At 36.2% G+C, this 15,189-nt stretch overlaps 1 protein-coding gene and 1 pseudogene across 2 annotated transcripts in view; one reads left to right on the top strand and one right to left on the bottom strand.

Moving 5' to 3' along the window:
* The window catches only part of DNAH12 (dynein axonemal heavy chain 12), a gene marked incomplete at its 5' end in the record, with an annotated part of 210,268 nt that overhangs the window by 171,727 nt on the left and 23,352 nt on the right, over window positions 1–15,189 (bottom strand). Inside the window, 6 exons of the mRNA XM_080803013.1 lie at window positions 491–625; window positions 1,584–1,709; window positions 9,432–9,567; window positions 12,988–13,166; window positions 14,152–14,243; window positions 14,943–15,099. Coding sequence (XP_080659139.1) covers window positions 491–625; window positions 1,584–1,709; window positions 9,432–9,567; window positions 12,988–13,166; window positions 14,152–14,243; window positions 14,943–15,099 — 825 coding nt within the window. The remainder of the gene's footprint in view (window positions 1–490; window positions 626–1,583; window positions 1,710–9,431; window positions 9,568–12,987; window positions 13,167–14,151; window positions 14,244–14,942; window positions 15,100–15,189) is intronic.
* On the top strand, window positions 5,381–5,918 carry LOC308354140 (large ribosomal subunit protein uL5-like; annotated as a pseudogene). The gene has a single exon. The product of its transcript is annotated as a large ribosomal subunit protein uL5-like (transcript).

Raw genomic sequence — 15,189 nt, 5'->3', positions numbered from 1 at the left:
AATGTTATAAAAAAAATAAGATTATATGACACTGCATAGGCTGTGTCCTTGCATTTACATTGCAACTTTATTTTTTTTAAGATTTTATTTATTTGAGAGGAAGAGAAAGAGAGCATGAGCAAGGGGGAGGGGCAGCCTCCCAGCTGAAGAGGGAGACCAATGCAGGACTCGATCCCAGAACTCTGGGATCATGATCTCAGCTGCAGGCAGACACTTAACCGACTGAGCCACCAGTCACCCACACTGCAACTTTAAATATCAACTTCACAACACTACTATGATATGAAGCAAAAGATATGGTCCCATCTATTTTACAGATAGAAAACTAAGTCACAAGAAAGATCACATAAGTAATACAAGTTCCAGGCCTAAGAGTCAGACCCCTCTTTGCCATAGTAAGTATGTTTTTCTATATTTTTCAATGTATGCAAACATGTCCAGTATTAATTTACGAGCTTATTAGAGCTATTCTCTTCTGTGTTTATCACACCTGTTGCATGCGGTCCAATTCTGCAAATTCTGTAAATTCTTCCATGTGCCGTGATTCCTTTTCTATTTCCAAAATCAGTTTCTCTCTCTTGGCAATTAGCTCATTTTCCTTTTTATGTTTAGCATTCTCAATGAGCTTTTTAAAAGACAATTTGATCAGGTTAATTATTTTGTTACAAAGGAAACTTACAAGTCAGAAATCTGAATGCTTTCTATGGTAATAAAAAATACCACAGAAGTAAAAATGAGTACGAAAATGTAACAATAATATAAAAACACAAAAGAATAATAAACCACCCAGAAAATTTTTCCTAGCTCTCTGAAATGACCTTAATGATCCTTTTATATTAAGTAGATACTTTATTTAACACATGCTGGGATAACGGTAGAAGCTACCTCTTACTGAGCACATGCCATGGGTCAGGAACTACCTAATATCTTACTTACATTAGCACAGTTTATTATTATTATTATTATTATCAGTTCAGAAATGAAGAAATTTAGGCTTATAGAAATCGAGAGGCATGTCCAATGTCACAAAGTCATAAAAGCCAAAATCTGCACTAGAACTTTGGTTTATCTGACTTATTTTTTCATTACTATATCATCTCACTTTCCACTTTAGGAGAAGCTGGTTTCCCAAACTTTCCCAAACCTAAAACTTTCCCAAAACTAAAGTATATTTTTCCCAAAATATAAATATATTTCCCAAAATCTAAAGTATATTCAATCTGATATAAAATTCTGAATCTGCTACTTCTTTTCTGATACTGGACCAGTTACTTAACTTCTCTGAGACTCACTTTTCTCATCTATGAAATGGGGAAATAGAAACACCTGGGATTTTTGCAGGTATTATATGAATTACTAACTGCAAAGCACTTAAGGCAGTGCTTACTATTATTACCAGTCTATAATAGTTCTGACCTCTTTAATGTCTGTCCCACTTCTCACCAGACCCTGTATTAAGCCTAACAGCCTGTTCTTAACCTGCAGGACCATAAACATCAAACTCATATAATTTTTAAAGATAGATCAAATAAATGTGCTTAAAATGTCAGAAGACAAAAATATATACTGAAAAAGATATTTACCTCATCATTTTCATCAAAGATGGGATTAATTTTCCTAGGCCACATAAGGGTAGCTGAATTTAAAGCTAAGTCTTCTTGAGAAAATAGGAAGACATCTAAAAAGTAACTCATTCGGCGTTTGGATTCCTGCAAAAGAAATTCCAGATATAATACACCATGTAGAAAAACTAAGGCATGGAAAAGAGAGGAACCAAAAATTTCTAATACTCTAAACAACATTTTGGAAACATGTCATGTTTATGAGGGCAGAACCAAACTCTCACTATTTGTAATTTATACAATGGTATATGTAGACATCCCAAAAAAGTCTTCTGATAAACTATTAAAATGAAGAGAAATAAAAAAATATAACATTTTTACTTTATTTTTTAAGATTTATGTATTTATTTGAGAGGGAGAGAGAGCACACACACACACACACCTGAGGGGCAGAGGGGCAGTTAGAGAGGGACAGAAATCCTCAAGCTGATTCCCTGCTGTGCACAGAGCTTGACTATGCAGGGCTTGATCCCAGGGCCCTGAGATCATGATCTGAGCCAAAATCAAGAGTCAGCCACTTAACTGACTGAGCCACTCAAGCACTCCAATATACAACATTTTTAAAGTTAAGGTTTTTAAAGAAAAAAGAAATTTCAAAAATTAAGAAAAAATCCAGTGATCAATATGAATTTATATATAACAAATGTTATATTATAGTGCAAAGTATAAAATAAATATCTATAAGTCCATAGTGATGTAAATAAGTAACTGAATAAATTAATAAGGGGAGAAGGAGACAAATCTCCCATGTAGAAGAATTCCAAATAAATTATGTAGCTACTCTACTCTGGGAGAATGTTAACTTCCCAACTCTGAAGTGTGAGCTGCAAATAATGACTTCCTTCCAGAGAGGACATTATGGAAAGGGAGAGAAAAGAGTGGAGAGACCTGATAAATACTACTTCGGACTGGTGATCAAGGTCAACATCAATAGTGGTAAGTCATGGTGATAATATGTACCTTTGATATGATGTGATGAAAATGGCATTTACCTTTATGATCCTCCTTCAGACAACTACCTCAGTTTACTCATGAGAAAAACATTGGATGAATTCCAAAACAGGGCTACCCTCTGATATACCTGACCCATACTTCTCAACACTATCAAGGTCATCAAAAGCAAAACAAAAGAGGGGGAGCCTGGCTGGCTCAGTTGGTAGAGCATGCAACATTTGATCACAGGGTTGTGAGTTCAAGCTCATGTTGGGTGTGAAGGTTACTTAAAAACAAAACAAAACAAAACGAATCTGAGAAACTGTCAGAACCAAGAGGAGCCTAAGAAGTCACAATTAGATATAATGTAGTGCCTAAGATAGGCTCCTGAAGCAGACAAAGGACATTAAGTAAAAACTAAGAAAAACTGAATAACTTGTGGATTTTAGTTAATAATGTATTGATACTGGTTTATTAATTCTAACAAATGTACCATACTAATGTAAGAAGCTAATAACGAGTAAATTGAGTTGGGGGGAGGGGCAACAGGGCCTATGTAATATAGGAACTCTCTGTACTATCTGCTCAATTTTTTTTAAAGATTTCATTTATTTATTTGACAGAGATCACAAGTAGGCAGAGAGACAGGCAGAGAGAGAGGAAGGGAAGGAAGCTCCCGTCTGAACAGAGAGCCCGATGCGGGACTTGATCCCAAGACCCTGGGATCATGACCTGAGCCGAAGGCAGAGGCTTTAACCTACTGAGCCACGCAGGCGCCCCTATCTGCTCAATTTTTATATAAATCTAAAGCTCTTCTGAAAAATAAGGTCTATTAATTATTTTATAAGTTAATTATATTTTGGGTGCCTGGGTGGCTCAGTCATTAAGCATCTGCCTTCAGCTCAGGTCATGATCCCAGGGTCCTGTGATTGAGCGCCGCATGGGACTCCCTGCTTGGCAGGAAGCCTGCTTTTCCCTCTCCCACTCCCTCTGCTTGTGTTCCCTATCTTGCTGTGTCTCTCTCTGTCAAATCAATAAATAAAATCTTTAGAAAAATAAAAAAAATTAAATATATTTCTGTATTCAGGTAATAAAAAGATTTAAAAATTTAAAGATATAACATAATAAAAAAATTTTAAGATATCATTTAATATAATATTAAAAGATATTAAGTACCTGAAAATTTATCTTAAAAAGATGTGTACAACCTCTACAGAGGAAATTATAAAATGCTGAGAGATTTAAAGAAGAGGCAAATAAATAAAAGAGATATCATGAATTGGAAGTATATATGTATAAATGTGCCGATTCTTTTTTTTAATGTGCTAATTCTATGTAATGCATTCCTAATCAAAATCTTAACAGATTTTTGTGGAATGAGAAAACAGATTCTAAAATTTATATTAGGAACATCCTAATTCTCAAAATTTATTATCAAAATTTATTATCAGTTTGAGGCAATCTCAACTAAAATCCCAAAAGTTTATTTTATGAAATGCGATAAGCTAATTCTAAAATTGATATGAAAATGCTAAGGGTCAAGAACAAGCAAGAAACTTGGTGAGGAAGAATGGAGAGACATGCTTTACCAGGTATCAAGACTTATTATTGTTAGAATCAGACCTATAAATCAAGAACAAACTGATGGGGGCGCCTGGGTGGCTCAGTGGGTTAAAGCCTCTGCCTTCGTCTCAGGTCCTGATCCCAGGGTCCTAGGATCAAGCCCCGCATCGGGGTCCTGGGATCAAGCCCCGCATCGGGCTCTCTGCTCAGCAGGGGCCTGCTTCCTCCTCTCTCTGCCTGCTTCTCTGCCTACTTGTGATCTCTGTCTGTCAAATAAATAAAATCTTTAAAAAAAAAAAAAAAGAATTAAAAAAAAAAAAAGAACAAACTGATGGTTGCCAGAGGGAAAGGGGTGAGGGGAAGGGCCAAATGGGTTTAAGGGATTGGGAGATACAGGCTTCTAGTTATAGAATGAATAAGTCATGGGAGTAATGGGTACACCACAGGGAATACAGTCAATGATATTACAGGAGTGTTATATGGTGACAGGAAGTAGCTACACTGTGGTGAGTATAGCATAATGTATAGAGATGTTGGATCACTATGTTGTATATCTAAAACTAAAGTAACATTATGTGTCAACTACATTCAAATAAAAAATAAAAATTAAAAACTAGTGGCTTAAAGGGGGAAAAAGATGTATTATTGCTATTACAGTTAAGCTGTTGTAATTAAGTCAGCATGGTATTGATTCTAGGACAGATAGGCCAATGGAACATAACAGAGTGTGTTAAATTAGATCTGCATAAATATGGACCCTTAATACATGATAGAGATGGCACTGCAGAGCAGCAGGGAAGGGACAGTCTCTTTGATAAACATGTAATTGCTCATCTATGTGGAAAAATAATTAGGATGGACCTCATGTCATTCACAAAAATAAGATTCTAGGAAGACTGAAAAACCTAAACCTGAAAGGCAAAACTAGACAGGTCTAAAAAAAGAATACAAGAAAAAAATCATCATGACCCTTGGTAGGGAAGGATTTCTTTAAAAAGACACAGAAAGCACTAGGTATAAAAGGAAACACTGGGGCACCTGGGTGGCTCTGCCAGTTAAGGGTCTGACTCTTGATTTTGGCTCAGGTCATGATCTCAGGGTTGTGAGATGGAGCCCTGCATTGGGCTCCACACTGAGCATAGAGCCTGCTTAAGATTCTCTCCCTCTCCCTGAGTCCCTCTCCCCCATTTCTCCCCCATTTTTCTCTCCCTCTCTCTCTCCTTCTCTAAAAAAAGGTGAGGGAACTCTTCCTGTTCTCCACCATGGTGGGTCAAGGTGAAAAGGAGAACCCCATTTGGGAACTTTGCATCTGCAAACTTTGCTTCAACATCTGTGTTGGGGAGAGTAGAGACAGACTGACCTGGGCAGCCAAGATGCTGGAGCAGCTCACAGGCCAGACCCGTGTGTTCTCCAAAGCTAGATACACTACTAGATCTTTTGGTATCAGGAGAAATGAAAAGATTGCCTTGCCATCCACTGCACAGTATGTGGGGCAAAGGCATAAGAAATCCTGGAGAAATGTCTAAAGGTGTGAGAGTATGAGTCAAGAAAAAATAACTTCTCTGATATTGGAAACCTTGGCTTTGGGTCCAGGAGCACATCAATCTGGGGATCAAATATGACCCAAGCATTGGTATCTATGGCCTGGTCTTCTACGTGGTGCTGGGTAGACCAGGTTTCAGTATAGCAGACAAGAAGCAAAGGACAGGCTGCACTGGGGCCAAACACAGAATTAGGAAAGAGGAGGCCATGTGCTGGTTCAAGCAGAAGTATGATGGGATCATCCTTCCTGGCAAATAAATTCCCATTTCAATCCAAAAGGCCAATAAAAACTTTTGAGTGAGAAAAATAAAAAATAAAAAAAAGAGGGGGGAACATTGTTCCATTTAACTGCATTAAAATAAAGGATTTCTCTTCATCAAAAAGCACCACTAAAAAGTTAAAATAAATCAGAGTAAAAAAAAAAAGGATGCTTACTAACAACATCTTCAAAACTACTACACTGAGCAGCACACTTAAAAAATTTTGTGTATACTTTATCACAATTAAACAAACAAAACAAAAACAAACAAACAAACAAAACCTCTTACAAATCAATAGAAAAAGAGGGCACCTGGGTTGTTCAGTCAGCAATTACATTCAGCTCTGGTCATGATCCCAGGGTCCTGTAATTGAGCCCTGTGCTGGGATCCCTGCTCAGTGAGGAATCTGCTTCTCCCTCTGCCTCTCTCCCTGCTTGTCTGTCTCTCTCTCAAATAAATAAATAAAACCTTTACAAAAAAAAAAAAAAGAAAGAAAGAAAGAAAAAACACAAAACCCCGAAGAAAAATAGGCAAAACCATGTAAAGGCATTTCACAAAAGAGGAACTCTGAATAGTCAATAAGCATATGAAAAGTTTCAGAAAGGAGGAGGAAGTCAATAACTAAGAAAATGACAAGATTGAAAAACTCACCTCAAGAAAAGAGAACAAGAGGCAGTACTAACTGCCAGGAACCTACTCAGTATGGATACAAGTAAGATGTTATAACTAGAGTTCAGAATAACAATTATAAAGATACTAGCTGGGCTTGAAAAAAAAAACATAGAAGACAGTAGAGAATCCCTTTCTGAAGAAATTAAAGAACTAAAATCTAATCAAAGTGAAATAAAAAAGGCTACTAATGAAATGCAATAAAAAAATGGAGGCTCTAACTGTTAGGATACATGAGGCAGAAGAGAGAATCAGTGAGAATTAGTGATATAGAAGACCAAATGATGGAGAATAAAGAAGCTGAGAAAAAGAGAAATAAACAACTACTGGATCACGAGGAGAGAATTCAAGAGATAAGTGATACCATAAAGCAAAACAATATTAGAATAATTGGGATCCCAGAAGAAGAGGAAAGAGAAGAGGAGCAGAAGGTATATTGGAGCAAATTATAGTTGAGAACGTCCCTAATCTGTGGAAGGAAACAGGCATTCAAGTCCAGGAGGCACAGAGAACACCCCTCAAAATCAATAAAAATAGGTCAACACCTTAATATATAATAGTGAAACTTGCAAATCTCAGAGACAAAGATAAAATCCTGAAAGGAGCTCAGGACAAGAAGCCCATAACCTACAAGAGTACAAACATTAGAATGGAAGAAGACCTATTGACAGAGCAGGCCAAAAAGGACTGGAATGATATATTCAGGGTCCTAAATGAGAAAAATATGTGACCAAGAATACTTTATCAAGCTAGATGTCATTTAAAATAGGAGATTAAAAATCTTCCAGGACAAAGAGAAACTAAAAGAATTTGTGATCACTAAACCAGACCTGCAAGAAATATTAAAGGGGATCCTTTAAGTGAAAAGAGAGCCAAAAGTAAAATAGACCAGAAAGGAACAGAAACAATATACAGAAACAGAGACTTTATGGGTAATACAGTGGCACTAAATTCATACCTTTCAATAGTTACTCTGAATGTAAATAGGCTAAATGTCCCAATCAAAAGACATGGTATCAGACTGGATAAAAAAGCAAGACTCATATGCTGTCTGCAAGAGACTCATTTCAGATCCAAAGACACCTCCAGATTGAAAGTGAGGGGATGGAAAACCATTGATCATGCTAATGGATATCAAAAGAAAGCTGAGATAGCAATCCTTATATCAGACAAATAAGATTTTAAACAAAAGACTGTAGACTATTGTCATATGTTACCTTCACAGTATAAAAATTATTCTTAAAAAGCATGAGAAAAGTGTTCAAATTCTTTTGTTTTCAAGAAAATGCAAATTAGGGTGCCTGGGTGACTCAGTCGGTTAGGCATCTGCCTTCAGCTTGGGTCATGATACCAGGGTCCTGGGATCAAGCCCCACGTTGGACTCCCTGTTCAGCGGGGAACCTGCTTCTCCCTCTCCCACTGCTGCTCCCACTGCTTGTGCTCTCTTTCTCTCTGTCAATTAAATAAAATCTTAAAAAAAAAAGCAAATGCAAATTAAAAATACAATGATTTCCACCCAACAGAACAGAATTTTTTTTTAAATTTTTATTTAAATTCCAATTACTTAGTATACAATATAATATTAGTTTCAGGTGTATAATATACTAACTCAGTAATTCCATACATCACCCTGTGCTCATCACAACAAGTACACTCCTTAATCCCTGTTACCTATTTCACTCACCCCTCCCCACTCACCTCCCCCCTTGGTAACCATCAGTTTGTTCTCTAGCATTAAGAGAACAGCCTAGCAAATTTAAAATATCTCACAATAGCAAGCATAAGTAAGGGTATAAAATAATAGGACTCTAAGGCACTGCTGATAGGAGTATAAAATTAGAACTACTTTAGAAAAGAATTTTGCCTTAGCAAGTAAATGGGAAAGTAAATATATGTTATAATGCCTGGGAGAAATGCATGAATATATATACCAGGATACAGGTACAGAAATGTTCCCAGCAGCATTGCTATTAATAGCGTAAGTAGAAAACCAAATATCCAGAACAATAAAACTAAAATAACAAATCATTATATGGTTATATAATAGTGAATATAAGAAAGCAATGAAAATAAAGTTGAGAAACAAGGGCATTACTAACATAATGTTGACAAGATGCAAAAGAACAGAAACAGTATGACTATTTATATAAAGATCTAAATGAGATAAAAATTAGTTATATTTATTAGGAATGCATATTTAAATGGTAAAACTCTACAGAAATGCAAGGAAGAGATTACTAGAAAAGTCAGGATAGAGTTCACATCTAGGAAAAAGAGGAGACTGTGATGAGCTTCTAATGTGTTGGCAAGATTCTATTTCTTGCCTGGGTGATAATTATGCAGTGTTTATAGCATTTTAAATTACACAGTTTATGTTTTATGCAATTTGGGGTAGGTGTGTTATGTTTCATATTTTAAACAAATAGTATAGTACAACATAGGTGAATGGATATATAATCTTGTGCTGGGGAAGGCATAAGCATATCACTAAATATAGAAATTACAGAAGAAGGAAAAAATTTTTAAGCCCATATTGTTTGAGGATGCACACATAGTTGGTGAGACTAAGGAATAAAAATGTGTGATTACTGTAGAAACCAAGGGGAAACCTCTAGGGGAGAGAGAGAGAAGCAGTTATGATCAGAAGGTCACATACAGAGGGATTCAGGGGTACAGGCAATAGCCTATTTCTTACCTTCAGTTATGGCAATATAGGTGGGCACTTTAAAACTTATGTGTTTTTATGTTTTATACAATTTCAATATGTTTACCATATTTTGCAATAAAAAGAAACTAATTTAAAATACTTAAATTTAACATATGTAAATCAAAAGATTCTTACCTTGATCCGTAAAACCAACTCTTGAATCCCTGTAGTCCGGGCTTTTTCTACATAAGATATCAGATCCATCATCTCTTCTGTTGTCTCAGGGACTTTTAATGCATGCTCTTTAATTGCTTCAAATTCACTGCAAATACTGACATAATGCTCTGCTTTACTATGGTTATGGTAATTAATACTATATTATACTCAATACATTTTCATGTGGAAGTTATAGTATATTAAAATTTTTTCTGCAGATCTCTTTAACTCTCTTGAATACCCAGTTAAGTAAGCAGTGTGATACAGAGCATAATTAGGAATGGCAAGCAGGGCAATATGAATACAAAGAAGGGGTCATCACATGAAGCTGGAAAATTGAGCAGGAATTAGATTGTGTAAGGCTTGGCAGTTCATTCTTGATTATCAAAAATTTAGGAGGGATGCATTAAAGTGGATAATGACAAAAAGACAGGTGATCCTATGGGGGCACTTTCTTCTTGCTAGAGCAGAATCTAAGTCCTTTGGAGAGACATTACAGCAAAACACAAGGAGGCAAACAGAATGATTGAGAGCAAGGTGGCCGAAGCAGATGTTAAACCAAACTGTGAGCAAGCAAATTGCTCTTTAATGATTCTTAATTTATTTAATAATTTTACCTTACTTAGTGGCATACATTTCCTCCTTTGATGTTATCTATTTCAAGTATGGAATGTAAATAGAAAAGAATTACAGAATGAACTAGATAGAGGAATCTGGACAACTTTTAGCTGCTCTTATGTCATGCATTTATAGTAAGATAAAGTTATTTTGTTGGAAGTAATAGAACTTCCCAGAAAAGTCACATATACTCCAAAAACAAATACCAAAAAAGTCATGTGCAATACAAATCGTTTTTTTTGTTGTTGTTTTTTTTTAATTTTTTATTTATTTTCAGCGTAACAGTATTCATTGTTTTTTCACCACACCCAGTGCTCCATGCAATCTGTGCCCTCCCTAATACCCACCACCTGGTTCCCCCAACCTCCCACCCCGCCCCTTCAAAACCCTCAGGTTGTTTTTCAGAGTCCATAGTCTCTCATGGTTCACCTCCCCTTCCAATTTCCCTCAACTCCCTTCTCCTCTCCATCTACCCTTGTCCTCTATATTATTTGTTATGCTCCACCAATAAGTGAAACCATATGATACTTGACTTTCTCTGTTTGACTTATTTCACTCAGCATAATCTCTTCCAGTCCTGTCCATGTTGCTACAAAAGTTGGGTATTCGTCCTTTCTGATGGAGGCATAATACTCCATAGTGTATATGGACCACATCTTCCTTATCCATTCATCCGTTGAAGGGCATCTTGGTTCTTTCCACAGTTTGGCGACCGTGGCCATTGCTGCTATAAACATTGGGGTACAGATGGCCCTTCTTTTCACTACATCTGTATCTTTGGGGTAAATACCCAGCAGTGCAATTGCAGGGTCATAGGGAAGCTCTATTTTTAACTTCTTGAGGAATCTCCACACTGTTCTCCAAAGTGGCTGCACCAGTTTGCATTCCCACCAACAGTGTAAGAGGGTTCCCCTTTCTCCACATCCTCTCCAACACACGTTGTTTCCTGTCTTGCTAATTTTGGCCATTCTAACTGGTGTAAGGTGGTATCTCAATGTGGTTTTAATTTGAATCTCCCTGATGGCTAGTGATGATGAACATTTTTTCATGTGTCTGGTAGCCATTTGTATGTCTTCATTGGAGAAGTGTCTGTTCATATCTTCTGCCCATTTTTTAATATGATTATCTGTTTTGTGTGTGTTGAGTTTGAGGAGTTCTTTATAGATCCTGGATATCAACCTTTTATCTGTACTGTCATTTGCAAATATCTTCTCCCATTCCGTGGGTTGCCTCTTTGTTTTGATGACTGTTTCTTTTGCTGTGCAGAAGCTTTTTATCTTGATGAAGTCCCAGAAGTTCATCTTTGCCTTTGTTTCCTTCGCCTTTGGTGACAAATCGTTTTTTTATTATGGCACTGTCATTGCTCTTACTCAATGGGATTGTTAGAAATGGATGGTATGCCATCTTTGGTATCTTTTTATAGAATAGTACAATTTTATACAAAGTATGCCTGACAATACTTGACTTTTGACAGCCATGTATTTTTATTCATTTAAAATATTTATTGATGTGATAGATCCCTTAATTGGGTACCTATTCTATGTCAAGCATCATGCCAGATGCTTTACAAATGCTATCTATGATCCTAACATTAGTTCTGCAAGGAGGGTATTATTTTTTCAGCAGGCCCAGCTGGAAAGGAGGCTCAGAGAAATGGAATAACTTGACTAGAGTCACAGAACTAGTTCATCACAGAGCCAGGATTCAAATCCAAGTCTTTCTGATTCCAAAGCACAGGGTTTCCTCACATTGCTTCCGGGAAAATAAACATACTAGCTAACATTGATTGAGTACCATGTTCTTTACAGAAGTTACAAACTAAGATTCTTTGGGGGCCAGACAGGCAACAAATAAGTTAAATGAGTTGGATGATGAGTTGCTTGCACAGTGGATGAACCAACCAAAGGACACATTCCCTGCGTAAAACAAAACTGCTTCTCAGCTCCATTTACCACTGAAGACTCAACATGGCATGGTCTTCCCACCCTTTCAAGAAAAGTAAAAGATCTGGATTGTGTGTGTGTGTGTGTGTGTGTGTAAAATCTTCTAATTTTGAAAGGTTGATAGCAACTGAAAGTGTGTCTAAACAAAGTAAAACACAGCATGAGACAAAAAAAACTATTTGCAAGACCTATTCAGACAGCAGGCCACTGGTTTGTGAATCTGGTAGGCACTGCTGTCTCTATTTTACAGGTGACGAAAATAAGCTCAGTGACACAACAAGTAAATATTGGGGTCAGGAACAATCCCTGATCTTCCCAATATCATTGAAAGTCTACAGGCCCTCCATTTTCATGCAACCTGTATCCAAACACTGGTTTATTTCAATTTCTTTTTTTTTTTTTTAAATAATTCCGGGTTGCCTCAAAACAACTCTCACACAGTATCAAGCAAAAACCAGACCACTGAAACTACAAAGGAAACTTCTTAGGAGGCAGCTATGAGGGGCATCTGGGTGGCTTAGTCGGTTAAGCGTCTGCCTTCGGCTCATGATCCCAGGGTCCTGGGATCAAGTCCCCTACTAGGTTCCCAGCTTGGTGGGGAGTCTGCTTCTCCCTCTGCCCCTCCCCACCACTCATGCTCTCTCTCTCATTCTCTCTCTTGCAAAAATAAATAAAATCTTTTCTTAAAAGGAAGCAGCTATGAAGAGAAAGTTGTAAGTACTTATATTTTAATCTTTTTAAAAAAATTTTTTGTTAGTTAGTTTATTTATTTATTTATTTATTCATCCATTCATTCATTTTAAGTAATCTCTCTAAACCCAATGTGGGGATCAAACTCACAACTCCAAGATGAAGAGTCGCATGCTCTTCCAACCGAGCCAGCCAGATGCCTCTTATAGTTTAAACAAGAGTTACATTAGTAAAACATTTCTTTTAGCCCTATAATTCTCAGTTTACCAATTACTTCTACTTACCTTTCATTTTCTTTTCTATGTTTTGAAGCTATGTCATTTAATAATATGTTTGCAAAGGTCTTCACTTTGTTTGTTAGGCCTATCTTCAAATCTTCACAATCCAAACGCACCATAGGGAAATGAACCCACTGAGGCAAAAGCATTATTTCTGAGGCAAGACTGAAAAATCTTTCTATAAACTTAAAATTTAAAAAAAAAGCATTTAAAATTCAGATCCAAGTATATTACTTGTACAGCTAAAAACCTTCAAAGCAAAGTACAAACTCTTAAGCAAAGATCCCCTAAAATTGTCCCACATGGCTCCAACTTACATTTCCAACTTCATACTCTAAATCTGTCATGCCATGCATTTCTGTGTTACCTGTTCTACAGCTGTTTTTGGTTCATTTGATAGTCTCTGAACACCCCTAAACCCTTTTGGTCTTTGTTCATGTTGCAGTCCCTCTCTTCTCCACCTATAAACATTTACTTCAAAACCTAGCTCACTTTTCACATCTTCAAGAAACCTTCACCAATCTGGGGTGCCTGGGTGGCTCAGCGGGTTAAGGCTTCTGCCTTCAGCTTAGGTCATGATCCCAGAGTCCTGGGATCGAGCCCCGAATAGGGCTCTCTGCTAGGTGGGGAGCCTGCTTCCCCCCCCCCCCCACTGCCTGTTTCTCTGCCTACTTGTGGTCTCTCTTCTGTCAAAATAAATAAACAGAAGATCTTAAAAAAAAAAAAAAGAAAAGAAACCCTCACCAATCTTCCAAAGCAGAAACAATCATTCCCTCTTCTTTGCTTCCACAACACTTTGTTCACATTTCCATTAAAGTACTTATCTCCACATATCATAGTTGTTATTCCTATATCTGGCTTCTAGGCCAAATTAAAGCTCCTGAGGACAATGTGTATGTATTATTTATCTTTATGTCACCAAAATCTTGCTAGGTGTCTGAATATGATTGCTGAAGCAATGAATGAATAAATGAATCACTAAAGAAATTATTTGGTGAACATATAAGCTTAATAAAATCATATTCTGAATAAGATATTCCATTAACTTTAATTGAAGCATTTACTTTCCGAGGGGAAAAAAAACCCCTAATTTAAAAAAAGAAAGTAAAAAAATAAATAAATAAATAAATAAAGTCAAAGGCATTAATGAAAAACAGAATTACCACTTACTTCTGTGTATTCATCAAAAGTATGATCTTCTGCCTGAAAAGTCTCTATCATATTATCTGCAGTTCCATCAAGAAGCCAATTGTATTTTTCAACTGAAAATTAATAATCTAATTTAAATTCAATAAGACCCATTCAAAATAAAGTGCTTTTTGATATAATCATGGAAAGAAGCAGACTATTTAATCAAATATTATTAATGGGGAATTAAAAGTATTAATAGGATAGAATAAAATAGACTTAACAGGAAAACCAGGTTAAATATGGCATTTTAAAATAAAGATAATTGTGTATGCATTGATCTTACAAGAACTTAGAGGTTCAGATAAGCCAGTTAATAGATGACTTTGATTAAGAAAATGTCAAATAACTACCTCGACCCCATACACACTTAAAAAGACTGTAGAACGAGCTGCAGTCTCTTCAAAACTATTCTTCAAAATTATATTAATTTAAACCTTGATTAAGCTTTCTCCTTATTCCAACATCTCTTCTCTCTGCTTTTTTGCTTTATTACTCTGCTCCTGTTAACATTCACCCTTTGGACTAAACAACAGAATTCAAGTTTGATTCTGCCAAAAGCCATGCCAATGCTCACTTCTGGCTCTTCTTACTTTTTTCATGACGGCCCCGGACAACCAAATACCTAACTAATTTCCACCAAAAATAAAAATGGTATTCTTTTATGATAAGAGGTGTAATATTACATATATGATAAATACCTAATTTCCACCAAAAATAAAAATGGTATTCTTTTATGATAAGAGGTATAATATTACATATATGATATATACCGTATGTCTCATAATGTTTTCTTGCGCCTTCTAAGTTATGATGTATCGCCAACTTCAGTGTAGTAAGAGCCCATTCTAACACATGTTCAGGAAGTTGTGTGTCAAGATTTACAGTTGGTGAAGTTCCTGATAGCCAAGAAGGAACTGTTTGGATATTCTAACAAAAATTAAAATGACAGTTTATGAAATAAATATCTATTCAATTTGTCTATACATTGATCTTATACAATATTTTTAAACATTCTTT

Source organism: Martes martes, assembly GCF_963455335.1.
Source record: "Martes martes genome assembly, chromosome: 1".
Classification (NCBI taxonomy): domain Eukaryota; kingdom Metazoa; phylum Chordata; class Mammalia; order Carnivora; family Mustelidae; genus Martes; species Martes martes.
This window is presented reverse-complemented; position numbering and strand designations above follow the sequence as displayed.